This window comes from Propithecus coquereli, unplaced genomic scaffold (genome assembly GCF_000956105.1).
Source record: "Propithecus coquereli isolate 6110/MARCELLA unplaced genomic scaffold, Pcoq_1.0 Scaffold13, whole genome shotgun sequence".
Taxonomy (NCBI): domain Eukaryota; kingdom Metazoa; phylum Chordata; class Mammalia; order Primates; family Indriidae; genus Propithecus; species Propithecus coquereli.
The window spans coordinates 1989360-2015042 of record NW_012137191.1 but is presented as its reverse complement, the minus strand read 5'-3'; the positions used below and the strand labels follow the sequence as shown (position 1 = coordinate 2015042).

At 38.3% G+C, this 25683-nt stretch overlaps 1 protein-coding gene across 3 annotated transcripts in view; it reads right to left on the bottom strand.

Moving 5' to 3' along the window:
- Nucleotides 1–25683, bottom strand: part of SLC38A1 (solute carrier family 38, member 1) — a 64165-nt gene that overhangs the window by 36575 nt on the left and 1907 nt on the right. For 2 of the 3 annotated variants that reach the window (XM_012638468.1, XM_012638469.1), the window contains exons 2-5: nucleotides 14306–14422; nucleotides 11631–11844; nucleotides 2863–2938; nucleotides 2457–2572 (exon numbers count right to left, since the gene is read on the bottom strand). In XM_012638468.1, the coding sequence (XP_012493922.1) occupies nucleotides 2457–2572; nucleotides 2863–2938; nucleotides 11631–11752 (314 nt within the window). In that variant the 5' untranslated portion in view covers nucleotides 11753–11844; nucleotides 14306–14422. The remainder of the gene's footprint in view (nucleotides 1–2456; nucleotides 2573–2862; nucleotides 2939–11630; nucleotides 11845–14305; nucleotides 14423–25683) is intronic. The other variant, XM_012638470.1, reaches the window with a different exon arrangement.

Below are 25683 nucleotides of genomic sequence, written 5' to 3'. Positions count from 1 at the left end.
AAAGCTCCTATAAATAAAAAATAGTAACATATATAAAACATTCAATAAAGAGTTGAGGGGGAAATTGAGGACATATCCCCCAAAAGTACAGTGAAACATAGAAATGAAAATAAAGAAAAGATTAAAAAATTAGAGGACTAGTCCAGAGGTCCAAAATGTGGGTAATTGTTCCGGAAAGAGAGAAAAGAGAAACAGAAGGAAGGAATTCATCAATACGATAATGTAAGAACATTTCCCCAAACTGAAGGCTATAGATTTCTAAAAGAAAAGGATGCACTCGTTGCCTGACACAACTGATGAAAACAGGCCCACAGCAAGGCACATCATTGTGAAACTGTAGAACATTGGGAACAGAGAGATTTGACAAGTTTCTAGAAAAACGAACAAACAAACAAAATCTGGCTATATATGAAAGATCAGGAATCAGAAGCATATGGGACTTCACAACAGAAAAAGCTAGAAGGCAATGGAGTAACGCCTTCAAAATTCTGAAGGAAAATTATTGCCAATATAGAGTTCTATATCCAGCCAAACTACCAATCAAAGGTGAAGGTAGAATAAAAACATATATCAGACATGAAGGTCTCAAAAATTTTATTTCCATTCACCTTTTCTCAGCAATAATAGGAGAGAAGTAAATCCAGAAAGAGGAAGAAATGGGATGTAGGAAACAAAGGTTCTAGAGGTGAAGGAAGTCCCCAAAATGGTGAGAAAGAGAGATTCCAAAAAGAAAGTTACTCTGCATGCCTCAGTTCCCTTATCTGTGTAACAGGGAAGTAGCAATAGTACCTACTTCATAGAATTGTAAGCATAAACACTTAGAGTAGTACTTGGCACAAAGAAAGAGCTACAGGAGTTGTTAGCATCATTAAAGAATTGACTCTTTCCACTATGTTAACATATAACATATATTACAATAACTAAAAAAAAAAAAGAGAGAGAGAGAGATCAATGTAAAACACCTTTCTGAACTGAATATATTTCCAGCTTTGGAATGACACAGAACCATAGAGTTCTGAGATTTTTCTTGCACAATTTCCTCATTTTAAAGAGGAAGAAACTGAAGCTCAGAGTGGCTAAGTAACTGGCTTAATACTACATAGCCATTTAGAAGAGGAGTTCGGACTAGCACTCAGGTGTCTCACATCAATGCCCTGAAAATCAGAAGTGTAGCTTCCCACTATGTCTGCAGTATCCTCAGAGGGTCACAGTTTCACACGTATAAAAAAAAAATCACCATAGAAACATGTCCAATTTTATAATTTTACCCTACAACCTGGCACTTGGCTCAAGATATATATAAGCAGAAAGGCAACTTAGAAAGATTCACCCAGGGTGACAGAGAAAAGAGGCTAGAGTTGGGTTTACTGAGTTAGGTTGACAATATGGAAGAAAATGTATTGAACTTACTGTCCTACACAGAGTTCTTTAATTCTAGGAAAGACACTCTGGTGGGTTTACACACAAAAGTAAGAATATGAATCCCTAATAGGACACAGCATGCATGGGTGTTTCTGTTCCCTGAGTAATGGAATAGGTAGTTATGTTCTTTCATCTCAAATTTTCTATGTCTTTCTAAAGGAATATGTACAGTTTGTAGGATGAGGAGCCATTTTGGTCACCACTTCCAAGGAAATGATGCTCCTGCCAAGGGGACACAACAAAAAAGACTAGTAAGCAAGGTCAACAAAGAGCAGAAGAGGAGGGTCAAAAAAGAAAGGCGAGATCCCGGGAGAGGAGGATTTCACCTTGCCTCACCACTATACTCGTGTAGGTTTTGAGAGGGGAATCAGGCTGGGTGAGAATTTTCCTGGTACAAATTCTATGATCTGTCTTAATCTTGTTCCAACTGAAAATAAGCCCTCTCTATATTTGCAGAAAGTCCCACCCAACAGTTTGAGATGAACTTATTTAAAAAGAAAATTGCCCATTTTCTTTTCAGTGAATCTCAGAGGGAAAGTACACACTAATTTCTCATCTTCAAAACATGAACGTTTCTCTGCTTCTTGAATATTTATTACAAACAAATTTGTTTTTACCTTTGGACATAGTACATGCTGCACAGCATCCAAATGCCAAAGTGGTGACTGGGTGAATTAAAGATCTCTTACTATTTTGAGTGTTTAGCTAAGATTTAAAGTGACAGGTAAAGAGTCCAAAAATACAAAAAAGAAAAAAAAAAGGTATTTCCAAATGTTTTAATCCTATTTACATATGCTTATTTCAGTATTTTTGGTTAATAAAAAGATTTTTCTCCTTCCTTTTTCTCATAAGCATTAGGTGCATTTTGGAAAATCATTCAAGCAATACATATAAAAGTATGTACTGGTAAGTTAGCCAAGTTAATAAAAAAAAGAAAAACTACTTAGAAATCTTTCCAGTTTCTTCTATGGAATAACAGAAACATACAGAAAATACAGTTTTATTATGGAAAGTACTGTCATGTCAATACTCACAGAAAAAGCAGGATTCCAGTGTTTGCCAGGGCAAAGGCAAGTCCCAAAATCCCACTGCCCATAATGGCATTGCTTAGGTTAAAAACAGACATGCCCAAGGAGGTTGTTCCTGGAATCTGAACAAAGAGACAAACATTCACACTAATCACACTAGTCCCAAAGAAAGTTCATCAAGCCAAAGCCCTTAAAGCACTACTAGGAAGCAAGATGGAAATAAAATTCAAGAAATCCTTTTTCAGTGATCTAGTTGGGTTTTTTTAAATGGATTTCAGGAGAAAATACACAGGCTATGAGGATTATCCTGGTGAATACAGGTAGCTATGCTTCTGCTACTATGTTACATGAATTCAAAACACCCCAATTTATGTGCTAATAAATATGCATATTTTATTATAATGATACTTACATATTCATCACATTTCTTTTTTTCCAAATGGCTGTTTGTGAGACTTCTTCTACTTTCACGATCAGAAATAAACTTGCTGTAAAGACATGCATAATACATTTAACCTCATAATGATTTGAAGCTTAACATCATGACTAAATGTGTTATTACTTACCAAAGCATATTACACATGAAAAGTTACTAATTGCTTCCCTAAGAGCTTATAGCCGTATTCAACTGCTGTATTTCTCTCTCTCTCTCTTTTTGCCAGTATTAGTTATCTACATTCTTATTTTTACCAAGTAAAGTATAAGTGCCCCAAGGGCAGGTACTTTGCCTCATTCATGTTTATATCCCTCACTCTACCTAGTACAAAATAATGCCAATAATAGGTGCTCATCTTGAGATGAAATAAAAGATCACCATAAATCAAAAAGACCTATATATTTTGAATCAGTAATAAATTTAAATACTATACACAATAAGTACCATTTATAGAGATTTTTCTCTAAATGGAAAATTAGATAATATCAAGACTACAAACTTTGTATTTAAAAGAATACTGGAGGCAGGTTTCCTTCTGAGCTCACATTCTTGGAGTACCAAGGTATTAAATAGAAATTCCCTCTCCCCTGCAAAAAAGAAAACAACTGTTTCACCATCCAACATTCCTTCAGCACGTGCTGTATGCAGGTGATGGGAAGAAGCAATGGGGAGACGTGGGGGTATGCAATAAGTGATGCAGACACTAGGCTATAAAAGTTCAGACTAGGAAATTATGGTGCGGGGTGAGGGTGGTGGCAAGGCATTTGGTCCATGTCTAAGGTCAGAGCCAGGGCTTTAAGAAAGCATGGCATTTAGAACACGAGTTCAAATCCTCACTAGCTCTGAGGGCCTGGGCATGGGCCTTAAGTTTCCTCATCTATGAAATGGGAGTAACACTATTACATTATCTTATCCAAATTACTGGGAGAATTAAATGAGACAGCACATGTTAAACATCAGTCCCTCGCCTGGCATGGAATAAGAGCAATTGATGTTAGTCATTTCTCTCCATGGGGAAAGTGGGACTTGAACTGGGAAGGGAATGAGTCAGACAGGTAGAATGGAGTAAACTGTGTATTAAATAGGAATAAATAGAAGTAATTCAAAAAGCTCTAAGAACAATCAAATATATTCAGGGTTGATATCAGAACCTTCTGGCCTAAATTTCTAATTTTTAAAAATTCTCCATTAAAAAAAATGCTTTTGTCAAAGAAAAGTTCCCACATAGGAAAACTGCTGCATGTATTAGTAAGACGTGTGAGGGATGCTTTTTGGCTCTTCTAGATCTGGAAATTCAATTATCGGGTCATGGTAAGAACTAATCACAGTGAATTTTTCCTTGAACTGGACTATCTTAAAGAAGCATGTATCTTTAAACTATACATTATATTTCCATACATTTTTTTGAATGATGCTATATTTCACAATAAAACTTTAAATGAAACATGTATAGCATCAATGTTGATTTTATTTATCTACCTTTTTCATCTTTAATCCAAGGGATCTGGTTCTCCCTGGCATTACATCTCCAAGTTTGTCATTTCACCAGGATAAACCAAAGATAGGAAATATACATACTACAAACTTACTCTGAGACCTTCACTTGGTATTTAGCTGCACAATTTGCAAACCCTGCCTTTGGCTAGCACCTGCCAGTCATTGTGAGAGATCAAAAGGATGTGGAGGAAAAACCACGGTTTTCTGAAACATAGGAGCTGACCCTCCAGCTGAGGGAAGACCATACCAGCTAACACCAGTATAGGAATGTCTGGCTGTGGAGATTAAGATGAAATAAGGAATCCAGAAAAGAAAACTCCAGGTTTGGGTGAGATTAGCCAGGGGAAGTTTAAAGGCAGAAGCCCAAGAAACAGTATTGCATGTTTTTAGCAAGAGAATGACATAATGAAAGCAATATCTTTGGAGACCAACTCTGGCAGCTGTATAGCATTGCTGTAATGATTGGTTTGGCCTTTCTTTTGACCTTAACGTTTTAAATCTTTCCCCAGAATTGAGGTTTACAATGTGGCTACAGAGGGGCAGAGGAAAGCAGCCTTCCCTTTTCACATGGGCAGTCCAAGGAAACAAGGGTGATGGACTTTCCAAAATGAAATTGACTCATATTTAAGTGTTGCTGTTAAATAAAAGACTGTACAGTGTCCCTTGGTATTGGGGGGGGATTGGTTCCAGGACACCACTCTCCCTGCTGCAGATACCAGTCCGATACACAATGACATAGTATTTGTGTATAACCTATGCATATCCTCCTGTATACTTTAAATAATCTCTAGATTACTTATAATACCTAATACAATGTAAATGCTATATAAATAGTTGTTATAGTATATTTTTGTATTATTCTTTATTCTTGTATTGTTGTCTTTTTATTTTTATTTTTTTCTGAAAGTTTTCTATCCTCGGTTAAATCCATAGATACAGAACCCACAGATACGGAGGGCCAATTGTATTTAATCAGGCTAATTTTAATAACTAACTCAAGTCTACTAAATCTTTATCCAGCAGGTCTCCCATTTGTTTTTCTTGTGGAGGAAGTTGTTTTCCAAAGAGAATTTCCATTATTTTTAAATTAAAGGAGAAGCCTGAACATTTTCAAGCAAACCAAAGTACCAATAAACTGCCTGTTACAGCAGATTTAAGTTCCAGGCTTGGCAACAGTCCCCAGTGTTGGTGGCAGAGGACTGGTGTGCAGAGAAGAAAGGGACACAGGCACTGTGACACGAGGGGGCACTCAGCAGGGTCAAACACTGTGCAATTGAAGGGGAGGAAGAATAAGGTCCCTGCATGATTGCCAGCTATTTCCTGCAGAACTTGTGCAGAATGAGAATAATGATACTGACTGACAGAGCTGTTTTAATGACTAACCCTTAAAAAGTACATTAAAACTTATTGCTTGTTGAGTGATTCTGTCTCTTTTGGTCTACTTTCTGCAGCAAGATTTAATAGGTTTTCCCAAAAATCTGCACTGGCTCCCTCATTCAATAGGTTCCAAGTACAAATTCCTCACTCTGCAATTTCAGGTACTGCTTAATTTGATTTTGCCTCAATGTTCCAACCTTATCTCCCCCTGCCCCTCCTGAGAAGGGATGAGGGCTGACACAAGACCAGTGCACTCTGAGAGTAGAGACTAAAAACAAGGCAGTGGGAATCCACTCTCCCCCGCGGAGGCCCTCCGTCCTCCTCTCAGCCAATCCCCTCCTGCCGATTCAAACCCGCATCTTCCACAAGTCTTATTCCACTCTGGTTTGGACTTTGACCTACTTACTACTTCATCTGTAGCACAGGCTTCGTCACTGAACTCATCTTGCATCCAGAGTGGTTGAGTAGTGCTGTCGCTGTATCATCTACCTACCCACACATTAGCAACTCAGAGGAACTCTCCACAAACTGAACGCGCATCTTCTATTTAGAAATTAGGAGCCGGGCGCAGTGGCTCACGCCTGTAATCCTAGCACTCTGGGAGGCTGAGGCAGGAGGATTGCTTGAGCTCAGGAGTTCGAGACCAGCCTGAGCAAGAGTGAGACCCTGTCTCTACTAGAAATAGAAAGAAATTAGCCAAACAACTAAAAATAGAAAAAATTAGCTGGGCACGGTGGCGCGTGCCTATAGTCCCAGCTACTCGGGAGGCTGAGGCAGGAGGATCGTTTGAGCCCAGGAGTTTGAGGTTGCTGTGAGCTAAGCTGACCCCACGGCACTCTAGCCTGGGCAACAGAGTGAGACTCTGTCTCAAAAAAAAAAGAAATTAGGGAGTAGCTTAGGCTGCAGGGAAAGTAAGAATGAAGTTCTTAAAGAAAGCCTCTTTATTCTCTTCATGGTATTTCAACTTTTTCTTCTCATTAGTCTTTAAATCTTTGCTTTGTATTTCTGAAAATTTTTAAAGAATAGATTAAAACCAACCTTTTTGTAATGGAAAATTCCATTCAAATTAAATAGGTCGAGCAGCTTATCACAAGTTTCTGCTATCTCACCATTTTAAAAATGCAATTGCTTGTTAAAAAGCATGACCTCTGGCAATAAAATTGACTAAAAATGTGCTATAGGAGAAGGTGCCTTTGACATGTGGTCTCAGGATGATAAAAGTACTAAAAAAAAGAAAAAGAAAAAAAAGAGTTTGCACTGGGTGGGTCTGTAGCCATAAAGCAGAATTTAATTAAGCTTAAGGTGGCCAATTGCTCTGTGAACAAAACAAAGCAAAACAAACCCTATAACAGTGACCCCAAATAGACAAATGTGGTGACCCTGTATAGACAAAGCCTTAAAAAGGATGTAGCTGTCAGTCACACTGCACAGGGTGACGAGAAGTGGGAACATAAACCTGCTATTTAAAACCAAAAAGAAATCAACAACAATCCAGTTAAGGATGAGTTGTACGATAGGAAGATAATCTTCCTACTTTAATCTCTACCAAGCAGACTCTCACTAGATTATAGTGTCTCATTTGAAGATTCATAACACAAAAGAGATGATTGGTTGAACTTAAATGACCTTACCCCAAAATGCTAACATCCTATAAAAAAGGAAAAGAAAATGGGAGGAAAGAAGTAACAAAGAGATTGGAAAACATATTTTAAAAAGGAATTAAAAAAACAAGGATTTAAAGAGAAGAGACAAAGAGGTAAGCAAAGCATTATTTGGGAGAAAAACTCCACTGAAAATAGGAGAAAAGAGACTTTAATTGTAACAGGAGTGATTACAGTGAGGTTCTGACATAAAAATTGAATACAGGAAGAAGGTATGGAATCTTCTTCCCTAAGATATAGAAAACATATTAGAAGAAGAGAAGGGAGAATTTTTCAAGAGTCCTCTGGAGTGATAAAAATTTAGTCCATGAGTTCTGAAAGATGTATAGGATGACAACAACAACAAAAGGCTGACTCAAATGATAAGAGTTGCTTCAAATTCTCTAAAGAACAAATCTTAATGAAAAACTCTCAAATTTTGTTCAATAGTTCCTGGGTCATGACAACAATAATTATACACAGAGATGAGAACAGCAGATAAATACTAAAATATATGAATATTTGTCTGGATACATCTAGGATAATCTACTAATATTTGAATAAATTTAAGGTAGCAATAACTTGCAATCATCCAAAACCTAAAGCAATATTACTGCTCCTAGGGGTGGAGAAGAAAAGTGCTTGCTGAAGAAAGAGGATTGCATAGACTTTTCTCATACTAAGAGGCTTACTATTGCCAGACACTGTGTCAAGTATTTTACATGGGTTTTCTCATCTATTTTCACAATAATTACATGTGGTTGGTATTATTTTTAGCCCATTTTTGAGAAAGTAAGTAACTTGACCAAAGTTACATTACTAATACCTACACTGTTGTCACAAGATTTGAACCTAGGCTGGCTGAGTGCAGAGCCTGAGTTCTTAACCTACAAACAGTATTGCATTAAATATTCCCCAACAATCCCATAAGGTAAAGTATTATTATTATCCCTGTGTTAAAGGAATGAGACTGAGGATCAGAGCACAAGATCATATAAAATCTGTGACTGAGCCAGGATTCACTACAAGTCGAAATCCAAAGCCACGTACTTAACTACTCTCTCTCAGTCTCACTCTCTTTCAACACATATTTTGCAATGTCCACCCTGTAGCAGGCACTATGATAGGTACTAGGGATAAGATAAAGATAAAACAGTTCATTCTTTCAAGAAGTTTACATCTAGAGGAAGAGTCTAGAGCTTGCTACTGCAAGTGTGGCCCACAGACCAGCAGTATGGGCATCACCTGGAGTTTGCTAGAAATCAGTAATTCGGGCCCCACCCAGTCACACAGAATCAGAATCTGCATTTTAACAAGGTTTCCAAGTGTTTCATATACATATTAAAGTGTCTGCAGCACCAGTCTCATGAACATTTTATAAAAAAAGGTTTTGCCATTCCAGGTATAGGTTTCTATGACTACAGTCCAAAAATTAGGAGATACAATAAAACAACTGAACTGGAATATGGGCAGTTGTCTTAATGTCCAATGGTTCTACTGTATTTCTAACTAAACTTGAAAAATGATTCTTATTATATCCTAGTGAGGAGTTTCCAAGCAAAGATATTAGCTAGATGCCAGGTAATCTAAGATCAACGTTTGTTTTCAACATTTTCCTAAACATCCTTTCAACATTTTCCTTTCAACATCTTCCGAAAAAGATGCACCGTTACCTAGAAATTCACGGTTTGGGGAGGGATGGTTCTCTTAGACTTATACAATTGGGCCTACCTTTCTCCCACAAATGAGAAAGCTGCAGGAAGTGTGAGGGGTATTTATTTATTTATAGACAGGCTCTCACTCTGTTGCTGGGGCTAGAGTGCAGTGGGGTCATCATAGCTCACTGAAACCTTGAACTCCTGGGCTCAAGAAATCCTCCTGGGTCAGATTCCCAAGTAGCTGGGACTACAAGTGGACACCACCGCACCTGAATAATTTTTCTATTTTTTGTAGAGACGGCATCTCGCTGTTGCCCAGGCTGGTCTCGAACTCCTTACCTCAAGCAATCCTCCCGCCTTGGCCTCCCAAAGTGCAAGGATTATAAACATGAGCCATTGCACCCAGTCTCGAGGGGTATTTAGGTGTAGCTTTTGCAGAAATCATGGACTACCAAAATATGCCAATACAGTAAGCCAGATCACCCAATAGAGACCTTAAATAAAATTGGCAGGGATCTTTTAAAAATTTTATTTACATTTATTAGCTTCATGCTATAATATGTTGATTTTAATTTAATTGCCTTAGAGCCAGAAATGAAGCAAGATTCACAAACTGAGTCAGTGAAGGAAGGGAAATAAAGAAGTCAACACATCACACTGCATTTGTGGAACCAAATTCTACAAAACAAGTGGCCAACATCCAACAGTTCTCACTCTGCACCAGTTCACTGCCCTGTTCAGAGGCTGCGGGAAAGGGAGCTCATCTGGGCAAGGTGCCCAAGTCTGGGGTGAACACAGGTATTCCTTCCATTTACTGCAAGTGATAATTGCCTCAAAAACTTCACATTTTTAGTAAGTAATACTTTTTAAAATTGAGTTCAGATTCTAAACTGAATATTATAAATGGCTCTCACTTTAAGGTCCTTGAGATGTGGATTGCTTTGAGACTGAAGCTTTGTTATAAAACCAAAATGTTCTACTTGTGAAATGGTAAGAATCCCTTGCACCATTCAGTGGAGGTCAGTAGTGACTACAGAATACTCCGGGAGTACAGCACATAAAATGGCACTGGTAGAATTTAATAGAAATATTGAAGACTAGCCTTTGTGCCAATGTCCAAGCATTGTAACCAGAGGCAGGAGGGTAGAGTAGAAAGACAAGAACTTTAGACAGACCTGTGTGTGCCCGTGGGCAAGTTATTTTATTTCTCTGTGCCTCAGTTTCCTCATTTGTACACTAAATTTTGACATTTTTTTCATTTGCAGAAGCATAGCTGCTTTGCATGGCGGTTATAAGAAATATGTAACATATTTAACTATTTAACATATTAACATATTTGCATATTTAACTATTAACACATTAACATATTTAACTATGTAAAATATCTGACACTCAAGAAATGGTAGTTATTAGGTAGTCATCACTCAGATAAGACAAAAGAAGTAACACTTGAGTCCAATAATAAGAAACATCACCTAACACAGTAAACAATACTTGGATGATAATGAAGAAAAGTGTCTGGATTGGGACTTAACCTCTAAGCACATTTAAGGGAGGAAAAAAGGAGAGACAGGGTCAGAACTTCTGAGTACATGTATTATTAAATCCAACGCCGGGCTTTCAATTACCCACTCTACCAGAATGTAGAGTAGACAATCAGAAATGATTTCCACAAAAATGCCTGGTTAGTTGATATAGTGTTCTTATCCACTCCCATCCCAATTTGCTCTTGACCCTCCCAAAGCCTAGCCCTGTTGGTGTTCTAATAGTCCCATATACATCACTCCCTTCTCCTAGTTTTTTCGAAGGCTGTGCCACTAACTCCCCAGCTGGAGGGCTTCCTGCTAAGGATCTACCCAAACCAGCTATAAAATCAATAGGTCAGATAATGCCCCAAATCATTTTTTTTTAAAAGACATTTGGTTCTACTCTTGTAATTTAAGAAACACAGACCGGAGAGTTAGATGGGCTTGCCCAAGGTCACAGCTGGTGGCAGGAAGCTTCTAGGCCAGCACTCTTCCCACCTTGCCTCTCTCCCTCCTCCCCTCTGCCTTTCGCATTCATGGCATCTTTCCTTTCTTTCTCTTTCATGTACTATAGTTCCTCATAGAGCCATTTGGGCTCAACTATTCTTATTTAAAATCCACACTACAAATGATGCCTATAATGATGACATACTTGCAGTTTTCACACAAGATCATTGGCAAATGCAACTTTTACCATGTCTCCAAATGTGTACAAATGACTATAGTACACATTTGGATATGGGATGCCATGAAATTCCAATCGTCTGTCTAATTCATAACACAGAGCCTGGTTGGGGTCCAATGTATTTACACATTTTTATTAGACTTGAAAGATTTAAAAAGATGAATAATTTACTTTCCTATTTGCTTCATCTGTTATTGTAGACTATGCTCAACAGATGTCACATAAGAAATTCAAATTGCATCTTCAGATGGAACATAACTTTAGTTATGAATAATTCAAGAGAATAACTAAAATCCAGAATAATTTTTTTGAGCCATTTCTTTTATCTAATGATAGAAAGTGTTAGTGCAAAAATACTTACCTATTTATTTGACCATTTTCTACTTCTGTGAAATCATTGGAATCATTGCTAATGTTATCGTCCTCAGGCACTGTCATGTTTTGCAACTCAGTTAATTCAAGTCCACTTTTGAAATGCATCATGATTAGAAAGTATCTGTAGTCAAATAATTAGTCCAAATTTCTCTTGTTCTAAATGTATTTAGTAGACAGCAGCAAAAATATGTTTGACACACCTAAAATACAGCAAAATAAAAAATAATTAAACATATGAAAAACATCACTGATTAAAAATAAACTACCACAAGTAAATACATGGTTAATTTATTGATAATACAACTTTTACATTTCACGACTAGATGTATCAAAGCAATCTTTGTGTATCAAGTTATAGAGGCTCATCTCTAATTTTATGCCTTTTATAAATTTCCCTCCATTTTTAACTATAAAGTGAGTCATGTTTCATAATCTTAATGCTCAGGTTTATAGGAATGACATGATAGCTGCTGGCAATATAGATGCCCTTTTATGAAACAGTGTGTTTAAAATGAAAGCAATTCAGTTATTTTAATGTATCCGATCACAAGCCACACATCTACCTGGGTACCAACTGTATAGACACAAAAGCACCTCTGATTTAGCAATCCAGCTTAATAAAAACGCAAATCCTCAATAAATGGCATCACCAGGGATCAACTACCCAACCTGGTGGTCAACCAGCAAAGGTTGAATTTGTGTTTTGAAATTTTGCAAACAGTTTATCCATCAACTGCAAGAGATTAAATCAATCTCTTCAATGAAATTACTCCATGTCATGGAATTAGGGAATTAAAAACTCATACTCAGGGGATTTGAGTTAATCCACCTGCTACTATATTTCCTCATCAGAAACAAAAGACTTCCAGAGTTCACATTTTCTCCCACATGGATGACTGTGGTTTAAATTTCTGAGGGGTCACCAATATCACCAATAGTATAAAAGGGAGGGAAAGAGTTTCAGGGGTGCAGCATCACAAGTCAAAAAGCAGATGGCAAACACAACTTCAAAAGCAAGGCCAATATATGCATGGGAGCCTCACGGAGACACTCTCAGTGAGGTGATGGGACCATGGAACAAAGTGGAATGTCAGTGAATTTTTTTTTTTAATATGTCCATTGGCAAATCCCCTTGGACAACGTTTTGATACTTTATCTGATCCTGAATTCCATAAGATGACTGTAACCCAGTTAACAGTCAAACTCCAATGAGCCCCTCTAAGTAAGCACCCTAGTAGTATCCCAAGAAACATTTTACTAATTTATAATATTTGAAGACCCACAGAAAATACCCTAGAATGATTTTTTTTCAGAAATTCTCTTTTTCCCTTTTCACAGCCAGGCCTCGCTTTACTCCTTTTTGTTCACATAGTCTCCTCCCTAGAATAAAAGTTTCGGGATCCCTGGTTTCAGAATCCTGTTATGTGTCACAACGCGAGCACTTTCTAATATCTCAGGTTCCAGGAAGCTCATCCTTCCTGCAAGGCCTTTCCTGGAAGGCAGAGAGCCTGGACAGGGAGATTGAGCCCCCTTGCCCTGGGCTGAGGCTGGTTCTTCTAGCCACAGAGGTAGTGCCAGAGACCAGCCCATCTCTGCCTTCAGCGTCTTCACACAGCAGCAATGGTTTGCAATCTGTCTTTACTTTGCAAAAGCTGAAATACATTAAAATGGCTGAACCCCATTCTCACCCTTAGAAGCAAATGATGAAAGTTGTCCAAATGGGCTCGACTGGGTAATTTCTAGGAGTCTTGTCACACTGACTCTTGTATGACTACCTCAAAGGCCACTGAAGTGATATTACAGGTCTGACAGAAAGTTAATTCAGCCGATGGCATTTCCAATCTGGTTACAGAGACTTTTTTTTCCCCTCTACAAACTGGAAGGAAATAGGGCACCAGACAAAAATTTTCTGAGGAGAGAAAGGATTGACTAATAATAGATCTGGAGTCTACTGTTTAAATTTAAACTTTCACATTAAAAATATGTATGTGTATGTGTGTGTGTATATATAACTAGTCACTTAAAGAAATGGACAAAAAGGAAAAAGAATAAAAAGAATAGATGAAGTCTCGGCCACTAAAATAATGTCAGTATTAGGTAAATGCCACACAATACATTTTTATTGTTATAAAATAACCTCTCTGAAATCTAACTTGTTCTTGAAAATGAAAACAGAAAAGGAAGGGGAAAATTAACAGCGTTAGCGACACATATCACCAAGGATGAGGCCATACTTGGAAAATACTATTTCTTCAATTTATCATGTATTTATTGGGTATTAAGCGGTGAAGGGATTAAAAAAGTTTGAAAAATGTCAAATTCAGGGATCTGAGGCAGCATCACTATAGAATCTTTAGAACAGACATTGTAAAAGAATTTCCAGCACCCCAAAATGGGCCACTGTTAAGATTTTGATGTATTTTCTCCTTCTTGCTCTTTCTGTGTCTAGTCCCCGGCCCCCTTTTTATTTTAACATCAGGGATTTTTAGATTGTTTTTAACCTACTTTTTCATGGAATATAAATATATTGTAAGCATTCTGAAGAACAGAATTTTTTAAAACAGTTTTTTATTAATAAATAAATAAATACAGGTTTGGGCAGAAATATTGGAAAACACAATTTTGCAAATGTAGCAAAATAGGCTAAAAGAAACAATTCACCTATTATCTCAGCAAGCAGAGATGATCACTGTATATATATCGTTGTATGGTCTTCCCCAGGGTTTTTCTATGCACATAGATATAGCGCCTGGCCCGCAGTAGACACTCAATAAATATCTGTTAAATGAAAGAATCAGTACATATAAAAAGTAGATACACATTTACAAAAACAGAAATCATACCAATGAGTTTTTAAAACATTTTTTTTCACTTAACAAAGAATCACCTCCTATCCTGAGTTATGTCACTAAACACAGGTCTATACCATTACTGGTAACGCGTGGTTAACTGCCTGACTGTGCCAGAGACTGACATCCCACCATTATTGGTGGACATCCAGAGTGCTAGGTGGAGCGGAGATTGACAGGGGGAGATGGAGCCTGAGCTGAAACTTCTCAGTGGAAGGAGAACATGGTCAATGGCACAGAGGCAGGAAGTGCAGGTTGAGTTCAACAAACAAAGAATTATAGTTTCACTGAAAGATAGAAGCAATCATTAGACTATACAATTAATTAAAAGGCAGACTGGAGTCGTGGTATGAAGATCTTGATGTTGACCCAACCATAATTACTATCGCTCAACATTTATAGTAGGTTACAAATTAGTTTATTCAGTACAGAACATTTCTGATCCTTGCCACAATCTTGTGAGGTACTTAAGGCAAACATTATCACCTTGGCATGCTTATTGGTACATTTTATTACTTGTACCAATGTATAATACATAAACTTACTCTTTACTCTGTATGGCGTTATGTATCAAAGGACAAGATACACAAACTTGTCTGGCCTTAAGTCACTTAGAGCCTATTTAAGCAATCAAGACTTTCCTATATAAAATGACAGTGTACCATAAAATATTTGCATGATACAGAGCAAATTACACGGCAGAACAAAGAATAGGTCCAGAAATATTTCAGAGACATACATACATACATACATAGTACATATATGTAGGTATGCATGAAGGAAAGAAGAAAGGAAGGCAGGAAGGAGGAGAAATAAATGAGGCCTATAAAACCAGCTAAGGTTTTATAAAGAGATAGGACTTGAACTGTGTCTAAAAATAGGTAATATTAGATTGGAAGATAGGGAAGGCATTACTTGTACTGGGAAAAGTACTGATATAGTAATTGCTAATACTTTGTGGTAGACTGACCCCCTCAGTATTTGTTCCCTCCTCTTTCTAGTCTAGTCCTGCCAAGGAGAGAAAGTTGAAAACTACATTTCCCATACTCCCTTGCAGCTAGGGCGCTAGATACGATCGAGATTCCACTTATCAGAGAGCAGTGGTGGCCAGAGCAAGGCATCCATTTTCCTTGGTCAGTTCCAAAAGGTGCAGCAGGTAGCACTGGAGCCAACAGTTGTAGCTATGATTCCTGATCATCAGATTCGGCTCAAGTGATGTGCTCCTGGAGCATGCAGTAGAGATAATGGCTTCCTGGTTTCCTGACTTCCCGATGGAGGTACAAATAGCAGTTAACCTTAGCAGGCCAGTTGAATGGTGTTGTTATGGTAATTATTCCTAGAGGCCCAGCGAAGAGTCTGTTCTGCCAGCAATTTTAACTAATTTATAGGCACTTGATTCCTTGTACTAAATCCGTTTTGCTTAACATGGATAAAAGGATCTCTGTTAAATGCAACTAAACCCTGACTGACATCCTTAATTGTATTTATTCCTTTCTTTCAAACTTTTGTATTATGGGAAAATTTAAAACATATATAAAAGCGGTCAAAATAGTATAATGAATTCCTATGTACCCACTTCAACAATTATCAATTCAGGCTTGTGTTGTTGCATTTTTTTTTTTACCCCTACCGTCACATGGAATTATTTTGTACTAGATCCCAGATACCACATCATCTGTAAATGTTTCAGCATATATCTCTAAAAGGTAAGAACTCCCTTCTTAAACATTACCATCACATCATTACCAAAGGAAATGAAATCATCACCTTGTAAAGGTATCTGCACTCCCATGTTCACAATAGCTAAGACATGGAAACAACAAAGTGTTATCCATGGACAAATGGATAAAGGAACTGTGGTCTACATATATGCATATACAATGAAACATTATTCAATCTTTAAAAACAGGGAGATCTTGTCATTTGCTGCAACATAGATGAACCTAGAGGACATTATACTAAGTGAAATAAGCCAGAGACAAAGAAAAGTACTGCATGATCTCACTTATATGTGGAATCTTGGAAAAAAAGTCAAATACACAGACATAGAGAATAAAACAGCAGTTACAGGTAGTGGGAGAGCAAATGGGAAGATGTAGATCAACGGATACAAAGTTGCAGATACGTAGGATAAACAAGTCTAGAGATCTAATGTACACCATGAGGACTGTAGTTAATACGGGTTGAGTATCCTTTATCTGAAATGCTTGGGAACAGAATGTTTCAGAGTTCAGATTTTTTTTAGTTTTTTTTCAGATTTTGGAGTATTTGCATACACATAATGAGCTATCTTTGATGGGGCCCAAGACTAAACATGAAATTCGTTTGTTTCATATCCACCTTAAATACATAGCCTGAAGGTAATTTTATACAATACTTATTTTTTTTTTTTTTTTGATACAGAGTCTCACTCTGTTGCCCTGGATTGAGTGCCATGGCATCATGGTAGCTCACTGCAACCTCAAACTCCTGGGCTCAAGTGATTCTCTTGCCTCAGCCACCTGAGTAGCTGGGACTACAGACACTTGACATGATGCCCAGCTAATTTTTCTATTTTTAGTAGAGACGGATTCTCACTCTTGCTCAGGCTGGTCTTGAACTCCTGACCTCAAGCAGTCTTCCCACCTTGGCCTCCCAGAGTGCTAGGATTATAGGTGTGAGCCACTGCACCCAGCCTTTATGCAAAACTTTTAATAATTACGTCCATTAAACAAAGATGTGACTGCATTTTGACTGTGACCCGTCACAGAAGGTCAAGTGTACAATTTTTCCACTTGTAGGATCATGTCAGTGCTCAAAGTTTTGGATTTTGAACCATTTTGATTTTCAGATTAGGGATGCTCAATCTGTAATATCATATTATATTTGTGATTTTTGCTAAATGAATAGATCTTAAGTGTTCTTGCCACAAAAAAAGGGGTAACCATGTGAGATAATGGATATGCCAATTTGCTTGACCATAGTAACCATTTCACTATGTATATATATGTATATATATATAAAAATATATATAATAAAGAAAGAGAAAGAAACTATTAAGCCTAAGGCCAACAATGGTCCTATTCTTCTCGGCCAGCTCTTCCCATAACTGACTGAGCCTGTTCACTCACTTGGGGTTCCTGGACCTTGGGAGTCTTAGATGATGATGATATGGATCTATGAACTAATATGATTCTATATTTCAAAAGGCCTCAAATACATTAAACAGGTTAACTAAATTGTCACCTATCCTTACTTTTAGCTAGATTGTATTAACTTGATAATCCAAGTTCTAATTAGCAATTTTATGTATCTTTGAGTAATACAAATAGGAAATGAATTACTATATTAAAGTTACTAGTCAAAACTCATTAAACAGTAAACTTAAGATCTAGACATTGCACTGCATACAACTTTAAAATAAAAGCTTAAAGTTGATAATCAAAATCTTTGAAAACTTGGAGTCCTTGGAAGGTGGGGAATAATAAAAATGGCCTTCAGTAGTGAAAAGGCTGGGAGCTAGTAAGCAGTCTCTGAAGAATAAATGTTTTCTCTCTGTTCTTGCCCAAGACTGATGGCTTACCCAGTGCTCAAGGTCTCAGCTTCTCCACTAGGACCTTGTGTCTCTACTTCCCCTCTCTGGCTGCCCTGCCCTGACTTCTGGACGTCCATCAGTCTCAGAGCTCCTAATCTGAAAAGTAACTTTGCCTAGAACCTTGAACTACCACCTCCTCTCTCTCTTTGCGGCCAACAGTCTCTGAACTACTTGCTCCTGTGTTCATCACTCCCCTAAAATCATGCTTGACTGGCAAATTCTGGCTCTACCACGTACAGTCATAAAGATTCCACTATTTGGTCCACATACAGCACGTAGAACAGTGCCTGGCCTGGGTCCCGTAAGCTGCTGTGACTATCGTTCCTGTTTACTGACCTCTCCCAACTGACCCCTCGCTGCACCCCCTAAGTGCAGCTTTTGGCTCCTTTGCCAGCTCCCTCCCTCCTCCCACCTTTAGTGTAGAAGTAGCTCTGTGGCCCTTGACTCTTCCTGCTCCATACATTCCAAATTCTTTCCTTTTGTGGGCTTCATGCCTGTAGTGTCAGGTTTCATCCCACACAGGCATCTTTCTTCCCAGTCTTTTTCATTTTATAAAACTAGAATTCCTTTGCATAAGTACTGCTTGATAATGATCATGCCACTTAACATGTCACATGTTTTATCATCTGTAAAATGAGAGGGCAGGAAGGAGAGATGATCTATCAGGTTCCTTCCTGGTCAGAAAAAGTTCCATTAATTTTTTTCAGACTCTGGCTACCTGCTGGACTGCTCCATTAAGATGTTTGCCATTACCTCAAACTCCATATGCCTAAAACTGAACACATCACCTGACCCTCACATGCCAGCTTTTCTATTTCTGTTAAAGATAATGTGCATTCTCCTGTTGCCCAGACTTAAAAAGCCGGTATCACTTTAATACCACCTCATATCTAATCCGTCACCAAGTCCTGCCAACAGTCCTTCACAATGTCCCTTCCCTTTCTCTTGTTCCTTACAGCTCTACAACTCTGTGTGCCACAGTCACTCTTCTGCACACTACCACTGACCCCCTACTGTCTCCCATCTACAGAGGCAGATTCTTGCTGAAAGTATGTGTCTCGCACATTCCTCTTCCCACCTTGCCAATAGTAACTGTTTCTAATGTCTGCAGAATGGAGTGTAATCTTTGGAACCTTGAATTCAAAGCCCAGATTACTCATAACTCTGTCTTTAATTTTCTCTCCCACTGCAATCCTTCTGAACCTTCCATTCCTGCAACAGGTCTACTCTTACGCAGTTTTCTGCTTTGTTCATGCCATTCCCCTGATCCTGAACATGCTCTCCCCACCTTCCCATAGAGCTTGTGCCACCTTAAGTATGACATTTCTTTCAGAGCCCAGCTTGCTTGCTTTTGTAAAAAATTTCAAGCCAACGTCTTGTGATGCCTTTCTCCAATGACTAACCCATGGTTGATTATTTACCAATGATGAATTCTTATAGCATTTTTGTGTAGATCATTCATTGGCTCATAGCAAGGGCTCTTTTACATTTTAATAATCTTTTTATTTACTATTTCAACTTCTTGGGGACAAGTACCATAGACGTTAGAGGTCTCTAGCACATGGTGATAGTAACTATGTGTTAACAACAAAGATGATGACTAAATTGAAAGAGAAAGCTATGATCACCTGTCTGCAGACAATATATTCTCACAAACACAATGTCTCCATTGGAAACAAAACAAAAATGGGAACATGAAGCAATGTGTATAGTCCTACCTCAGAGTTTTCATTAAGTCTGCCACTTAATTTCCTTTACATTTGACCTGGGCATGTAGGATTTACGTGAGAATACGTTTAAGACTGCAAAGTACTATATAAATGGAAGGTACTTATCATTAATATCCCAGATACTATGCCTGGAGTGTTTAAGAATTCTTGGCATGATTACTACAAGTCCAGAGAAAGAGTTGTATTACAGAAGTGATTCTCAACTAGGGACAATTTTGCTCCCTCCCCACCCCCAGGAGATATTTGACAATGTCTGGAGACGTTTTTTAGTTGTCACAAGTGAGGGAGTTCTGCAGGCATCTAGCAGAGCAAGGCCAGGGATGCTGCTAAACATCATACAATGCACAGGACAGCCATGCACAACAAGGTTTTATCTGGCCCATCATGTCAGTAGTGCCAGGACAGAAGCCCTACCTTAAAGGAAGCTCAGCAGGGGTAAGTATGGACGTTTCTGCATGGGGCATGGAGATAAGCTGCTAACTTCCTTGGATAGATTGCCCATATCGTCCTATCTTGTTCACAGTACCCCAACACTTGCTCTCACAACATAATTCCTTTTCTCTTCAGGCTCCTATATGATCTTTTAAATATCTGTTATCAATATGCCTAGCTTATGATGTCCTGGAATTAATCTAGCCATATTCAAATATTTTGAACCTACCCTGAGTTTTTTTTTTTAAGGCAGAAAATACCGATAAACTCCAGAAGTTAATGAAGTCAACCTGTAACTCTGGATATAGTAGGACAGACTGTATATTACATTAAAAAACAACAACAAACATTTGAAGCTTAATTTAATTAGAACAGTGAGTGTATTAGAGTAATGTGAATACCAACAAAATTAAAAATCTTTCTCATCAATTGGAAATTAATGGATTTAAATAATTACTGAAAACTTATGGAGTTGAAACAGCCTGGAATATTCCAGCTTTTCAGAAAATTCTTTTTCTTTGTGTGTATATGTTTTTGTTCTAATGTTTCTGATCAAAGATTGCTCTTGGACTAAAAACAATAGATGGCAGTTAGTGTTTTTTTTTTTTTTTTTAATTTTTCATCCCAGAAGGAGAAGAGATGGATAGCAGTTTTGTCTGTTTTGAAGCCCTAGCTAAACTATGACAGTTAACTCCTAACAAAATAGGAAAAACAGAAACAATATGAATTTTAAAACACCATAAAGTGGTGCATGTAAAGAGGATCATTTATAAAAAGAAACCTTTAAAAATATATGAAAGGAGAAAATGTAATAAAACACATTTTATAATTCAATACGAAATGATGGCTACAGTCCTTGAACAATTCCATTCTTCTCTTTGGATCTCTGTCTTCTCACCTTAAAATAGGAAGGTTGAGTTAACTGATGCCCTCTCAAAGATCTCTCCCAGTTCCAAAGTCCTCTGCATTAATGATTCCACATACTATTTCTTAGTGGATCATTTTCAAAGATAAAAAGATGGACTGGTAGACAAATCTCTTGAATAGTTGACTTAGTAGACCAGTAGTCCTCAGTTCTGACTGGACATAGGAAGCACCTGGGGAGGTTTGAAAAACAGAGTGATAAGGGGGCACCACACTCAACAGTTTCTGACTTAATTGGTCTAGGACAGGATCCAATCATGGGTGATTTAAATCCTCTCCAGGGCATTCTAATGTGCAGCCAGTGTTAAGATCTACAGATTTAACTAACCATTAAAAACAAAAGCTGCCAGTGTCCAGGTAGGCAGGATAAATTAGCAAAGCAGACTGGGCACAGGGAACAGGAGAACACACGTCCCATCTATTTCCTTCCAACTAGCAGGAGGAATGAGCCAGATCTTTTGGTTTTCTTTCAAGAAATGTCAGAAATTGAGATTTTAAGTGAAATTCTGATATTTAAGTGTTGGAAATGAACTCCAAAGAATTTTAAAAGAAAGTGTAAATCACGTATAATATGCTCACAGGCTTAATTTAGCCCTGTAGCTACCAGTCTGCAACCTAAACAAAACCAGTTCAATAACTCAAAGACAATTTTTTCTCTGTGCTTTGCCCTTTCTGCCTCCCTCTCAGAGCCTCTTCCTTCCACACCTTGAGTCACAGCCTATTCCTTTCCTTTTCCTTTCAATTGTCTCTTTCTTTTCCAATCTTCATCACTGCTAAGAGACTGAAACTGAGATCCACACATTAAATCTTCATGTGGCTCTGGCTGTATCACTGGACAGGCTTCTATGCCTGGGAAAATTCAGGTAATAAATTGTAACCCGAGGCTGTGGCTCCGTGATGTCAACAACTGGTTGGTTTAGTAATATCAGGGGGGAAAGTCAGTCAAGCTCATAATTTTGCATTACTAAGACTTTATCAAGCAACATACGGAGGTCCTCATTTTATTTCTGATTTGTTTGTTTGTTTGTTTTCTTTGCTATAAATCTAAACCACTGCTATCAGAATTACCCCTGATGGTTTTTTATTTTTTTAATTTTTTTTTTTTTTAAGTTCCCATATCTGGGCTCCAACCCAGGCCAACTAAATCTGAATTTCTAGAGATGGAGTCGGGGCATTGGTAGGTTTTAAAAGACCCCAGGTGACTCTAATGTGAAGCCAGCTCTGAGAATCACTAATCTAAAACCATCCCCTAACTCTGCAGGTTAGCAGTGTGCTTAACACCAGATAACTATCATCTTGAAAAGTTTTTTTTTTTTTTTTTTATTGTTTAAGGATTTTCTCAGCTCTGTTCTCATTGCAGGTGCACAACTCTAAGGTAGGCAGTTCCAATATGATACTATTATTAGCACTGGACAGATGAGACAATGAGGCATAAAAATGTTAAATGAGTTGTTCAAGGGTATCTTGCTAGTTTTTGGCAAAGACACATAATAACCTCACTTGAAACAGAGTTTCTTGATTGCAAGTCCAGTGCTAGTGTCCCCAAACTGTGTTGCCTTCCCAATCATTGAACTTCTCTACTATTAGTAAGTAACCCTGACACACAGGTTATCACCGGAAAATAAATGAATATGTGATCAAATTTCAGAAATAAGTACTTTTTTTTTTCTCCCTGAGATGGTGATCTCACTATATTGCTGGACTGGTCTCAAACTCCTGGACTCAGCCTCCAGAGTAGCTGGAACTATAGGCACATGTCACTGCACCTAGCTAATTTTTTTTAATTAAAACTTTTAGTTATTTTTTTAGAGATGAGGTCTTGCTATGTTGCCCAGGCTGGTCTCAAACTCCTGGCCTCAAGCAATTCTCCCGTCTCAGCCTGCCTCCAAGTAGCTGGGATTATGGGCGCTAGCCAACACATCTGGCTCAATAATGTTTTAAAAGACAATTTAGGGTCAGTGTACCAAGGTGTCTTTTTCTGAAGTCTATCATGGCAATTTTGAATGTGCTTACTTCTATGCCCATCATTTCTCTACCTCCACACCATCTTTTATAGATGCATATTTTCCCACAGACTAAAAAGATTTAGGTAGTTTCCATTAAGATATTATTTTCAGAAAAGTATTTTTAAAAGATGAAATAGTCACAGAATTTCAGAGATAAAGGGAACTTTACTGATCAACTTTCTTCACCTCCTCTGAGGGATTAGAAACCTGAAGTCCTTTTTAATTCAATATATATGGAATGCTGACACTGTGCCAAACACTTCACATCCATTATCTTAATTAAATCTTTAGGATAACTCAATAAAATGGGTACCACCACCACCACCACCACCACCACCGCCGCCGCTGCCATTATCATTATCATTACCATTTAACAAATGAAAAAAACTGAGGCTTGGAGATGGCTAAACACCTTGCCAAAGATCTTCGGTTAAGTGGAGATCTGATGTTTACATTTCACTCAAAGCCTAAACCCTTAGCCTCCATCTTCCTCCATCTGGAGTGACAATAGAGCAAAAAGTTAAGGAGTAACAAATCCTTATGAAAATGAGAATGAGATGATACATCAACACTTCTTCCAAGAGGTGGAAAAGTTGCATCTGGATTAAGCCATCACAAATATATAGGATTTCAGGAGGCATTCCAGTCTAGAATCCACACAGGTATTGAGGCTCAAAAGTGAGAGGGAGTACATAGGGTGGATTGAGAGAAAGGGAATACCAGAAAAAGATGTGAAGAGACAAGGAGTCAGATTGTGAAGGGCCCTGAGTGATCAGCTAAGAAATTTAGACTTTCTTTGTAGCCGATAGAAACTCCCAGAGGTTTTTAGAAGCAAGGTTCTCAGAAAATGCAAACTGAGTTTTAGAAATATAAATCTCATGGAATTGTCAAGATTGAATTAGGGGAGCAGGGTGAGGTTCCATAGCTAATGCCTGTAATCTTAGCATTTTAGGAGGCCAAGGCAGAAGGATTACTTGAGCCCAAGAGTTTGAGACCAGCCTGGGCAACATAGCAAGACCCCATCTCTAAAAAGAATAGAAAAATTAGGCAGGTGTGGTGGTGCAAGCCTGTAGTCCTAGCTATTCGGGAGGCTGAGGCAGGAGGATTGCTTGAGCCTAGGAGTCTGAGGTTGCAGTAAGGTATGAAGATACCACTGCACTCTAGCTCTGGCAACAGAGTGAGACCCTGTCTCAAAAAAAAAAAAAAAAAGGAATTAGAGGAGCAGAGCTTGGTATGGAGGAGACCAACTACCAACTGGAAAGCTGTTACACCTCATTAATTGGCTACTTTACTCTTAACCATGTGTACTGTGCTCTACCCTCTTCCCTTAGATTCTTCAGGGCCCCTCCATATCTGTTCCACGAATCTTGTATCCCAACACACTACTGGAATTGCCATGTCTAGGCTGGATGACAGGAACTTGAACTTGGGCAGGAGGAATGGAGACAAGGGGATAGGTGTGAGGAGTATTTGCAAGGGCCTGGTCACTGCTCAAAAGTGGAGAGGGTCGTAAGAGAGGAGAGGCAGAGTAGAAAAAGACTCTAACATTTCAAACTTAGGGGAACAGATAATGAGATATGGAAAAGAAGAGATGATCAACAACATCATAAAGAGATGAACAAGATGGCTTGGCCAAGGTCTCAACCCAACAAGTATTTATTAAGCAGCTACTATGTGCTGGACATTAGGGGAACAATGAATGAGCTCAGGGTTTGCCCTCAAGTATCACCCAGGGAAAGAAAAAGGCAAGAGTAGCAACAGCCAGATGCCTGGCCAGATGCGGGGTACTCTTTTCACCACACCGCCTTAATTCTGGGAGCAACGTAAAAAATATACATAAGCAACAGAACACATTTAACGACTCCAAAGCACCTTTAAAATATATTAATCTAATCTGCTGAATTATAGGCAAAGCAAAGTGCATTAAGTATAATATTAATATTTGCTGTTCCTCTGCTGGATCTCTTACCCAAATTATTCAAATAGCTGTTCCCTTCTCATCATTTGTGTCTCAGGACAAATGTCACCCCCTCATACAGGCCCTTCCAGTGAGTCACTCTATTTCAAGTGTCCTCCCCATCACATGATCTCATTTTACTTCTTCACTGCACTACGAATACCTGATATTTATACATCTGCATGTCTGTAGTCTATTTCCCTCCTGAGAACAGAAGCTTCACAGAAGGTAGAAGTTTATCTTGTTAGCTGCTACCAGGCACACAGTAAGCCCTGGGTAGGAAACGTGTATTGACTACATTTAGGAAAAATAAATAAATAAATAAAAGCGAATTAAGACCTCAAACCAAAACGTGCAGGTTTCCGGTTGCTTAGGGCGACACACTGAGAATACAAGTGACTCTGAAAACCAAAGCCATTTTGAGGCTGGGGTGGAACCAAAATCCAGGGGGTCTACACCAGATCAGTGCCCCGGACTTGGCTGTTTTGCATAGATTTCAGGAGTATCCACCCAGCTTGAGATGTTTGACAATGAGGCCAGCCAGCCAGCTCAGGTTTTATTTCCGTT